This window comes from Hipposideros armiger, unplaced genomic scaffold (genome assembly GCF_001890085.2).
Source record: "Hipposideros armiger isolate ML-2016 unplaced genomic scaffold, ASM189008v1 scaffold_62, whole genome shotgun sequence".
NCBI lineage: Eukaryota > Metazoa > Chordata > Mammalia > Chiroptera > Hipposideridae > Hipposideros > Hipposideros armiger.
This window is the reverse complement of record NW_017731412.1, coordinates 1,826,441-1,828,660: the sequence shown is the minus strand read 5'-3', so window position 1 is coordinate 1,828,660 and position 2,220 is coordinate 1,826,441. Positions and strand designations below refer to the sequence as shown.

Here is a 2,220-nt window from a genome sequence, read left to right as displayed (position 1 = left end):
GAATATAAGGTTGTAAAAAAGCCATCAGCCAAAGGTAAATCACCTTTAATACTGAGATCAACAAGTTTCCAGATGTGAATGGGTACCTGTGCGAAGACACACACATACACAGGTATGTGTTGCTATATATACATATATACCTATATGTGTTTGTGTGTCTGTGAGTATATATATACACACATAACTGTTATACAAAAATTATCATATTATTGCTGCTTTGCTGTAACCCTTTCCCACAAGGACATGGCCCATTTTCAAGTGGATTCATGTGGTCAGGTATAGAAATGAGGCAACAATGTATAGAAGAAAGAACATCATTTGGAGGCTAGATGGACACTATTTAAATCCACAGTCTACACCTTACTAGCTGGGTGGCTTTGGACTCAATTAGCCCCTGGGAATCTCAGTTGCTAGTCTGTCAAGTGGGAGATGACCAAACCGCCTCTCAGGGTTGTTAGAAAGATTAGCTAGAGCCCACTTAAAGTTAGATGTTTTTGTTACTAATATTCCCATCTGCTTAAGGAAAGAAGGAATTATCAGGTTTTCTGAAGTCCCCCAGGTCTTTCTAATTCTGGATTCTGAACCATCCCATTCTCTCTATCTAGCAGCTATTCAACCTCAGGGAAGGGGACAACAGGGCATAGGGTGACTCTCCCAGATCATCAACAAGGATGCCTGGCCTTGCTAAAATGTCACTAAAACATTTCTATTGCCTTAACCTGAATCCAAATGCATGTGTTGAAGAGCACGACTGTATGTGACACTGCAGCAAATACAGAAACATAAAGACAACGGGACCGCCATCAAATAAATATCTGGTTTTAATTAAAATCTTTAAAAAATAAATACTTACAATGGGGAGCTGCTTCAAAGGAAAAATATTAGGGGAAGTTATCATTCAAATGAATTTGAGAAAAATTTCCTCACCCAAACCCTTACTCAGTGTACGCCAGAAACTGAAATCTTAGCGTGACACGAATGGCAAGACTGGGTGACAATGCCACGCACAGTGAGGCTGGCAGCTAAGAGGTAATATCCTCTTTGGAGAGTATTCAATACTATACATCCAGGGCCCTCGAAAATATTGATTCCTCCTGCCCAGTAATTCTACTTCTTAGAGTCCTTCCTAATTAAATAATCCTAGGTATTTAAAGAGAGAAAGAGAAATAGCTGTATGTATAGATTGTCCTCGGATTATAATTTATAATTGGGGAAATACAAAATTAGGGAAATACAAAAACGAAAATATCCAACCTTGTCAGGCTAGTTAAATGAATTAGGATATATTTGCCTGATCTAAACTTATTAAAATTTGTTGATAAGAGTTAAAACATGAGAAAAAAGCTTATGTATGCTACATGTTATTTAAAAAAAAAGGGCAGACTATACAACTGAAGATACCACATGACTTTAAAATTACCTGAGCAAACACGTAAAGCCTATGTATTATTCTTAAAATAAATAATGTTGACAGTGCCTGCCTTCGGTAAAAGTGTTTTTCACATCCCCTTTGTACCTAAACTTATTGTAATGACATTTATAAAAAAAGTATTACTTTAACAAAACAAAAGCATGACATAGCAAGCATGAAAGCAGCAGTAGTTTAAACAGGAAAAGAATAAAGACCTCTGAGTTCCCCACGCTAGGTCAGAAAACCCCTGCTACAGCATTAAGTATATAAAGAAGTCCCTCCCAGGAAAGGGCCTCTCAGTGTGCCTCTGGGAAGACTGAGTGAGGCAGGGAAGGCCGAGTGGATAGACTCAGGGAACCTCAGGGGCAGGTGGCACCACAAACTGCGGGTCACGTGACAAGCCCACGGACATCGCCCTTCCGGTATGGGCACGATCAGGTGGGCTCTCCCCTTTGTACAGGTGAGACGCTCACATGCAAAGCACCGAAGCCGGAACTGAATTTCAGGGTATCCAAGGCCCTCGAAAATGTTGATGCCTTCTGCCCAGTAATTCTACTTCTTAGAGTCCTTCCTAATAAAATCATCCTAGGTATTTAAAGAGAGAAAGAGAAATAGCTGTATGTATAGCTTGTCCTTGGATTATAATTTATAAGTGGGCAATACATAATAAGGGGAATATAAAAATGAAAACATCCAACCTTGTCAGGACAGTTAAGTGAATTAGGATATATTTGCCTGATACACAGGTATTAAAATTGGTTGATAAGGGCCGGCTGAGTGGCGCGTTGGTTAAGAACTGGCTTGGGACG

At 39.6% G+C, this 2,220-nt stretch overlaps 1 protein-coding gene across 1 annotated transcript in view; it reads right to left on the bottom strand.

The window, feature by feature from the left end:
* The window catches only part of TPCN1 (two pore segment channel 1), a 36,233-nt gene extending 34,153 nt beyond the window's left edge, over positions 1–2,080 (bottom strand). The window contains exon 1 of the mRNA XM_019641629.1: positions 1,885–2,080. Within this exon, the coding sequence (XP_019497174.1) occupies positions 1,885–1,995 (111 nt within the window). The 5' untranslated portion in view covers positions 1,996–2,080. The remainder of the gene's footprint in view (positions 1–1,884) is intronic.
* Between the last annotated feature and the right edge of the window lie 140 nt (positions 2,081–2,220).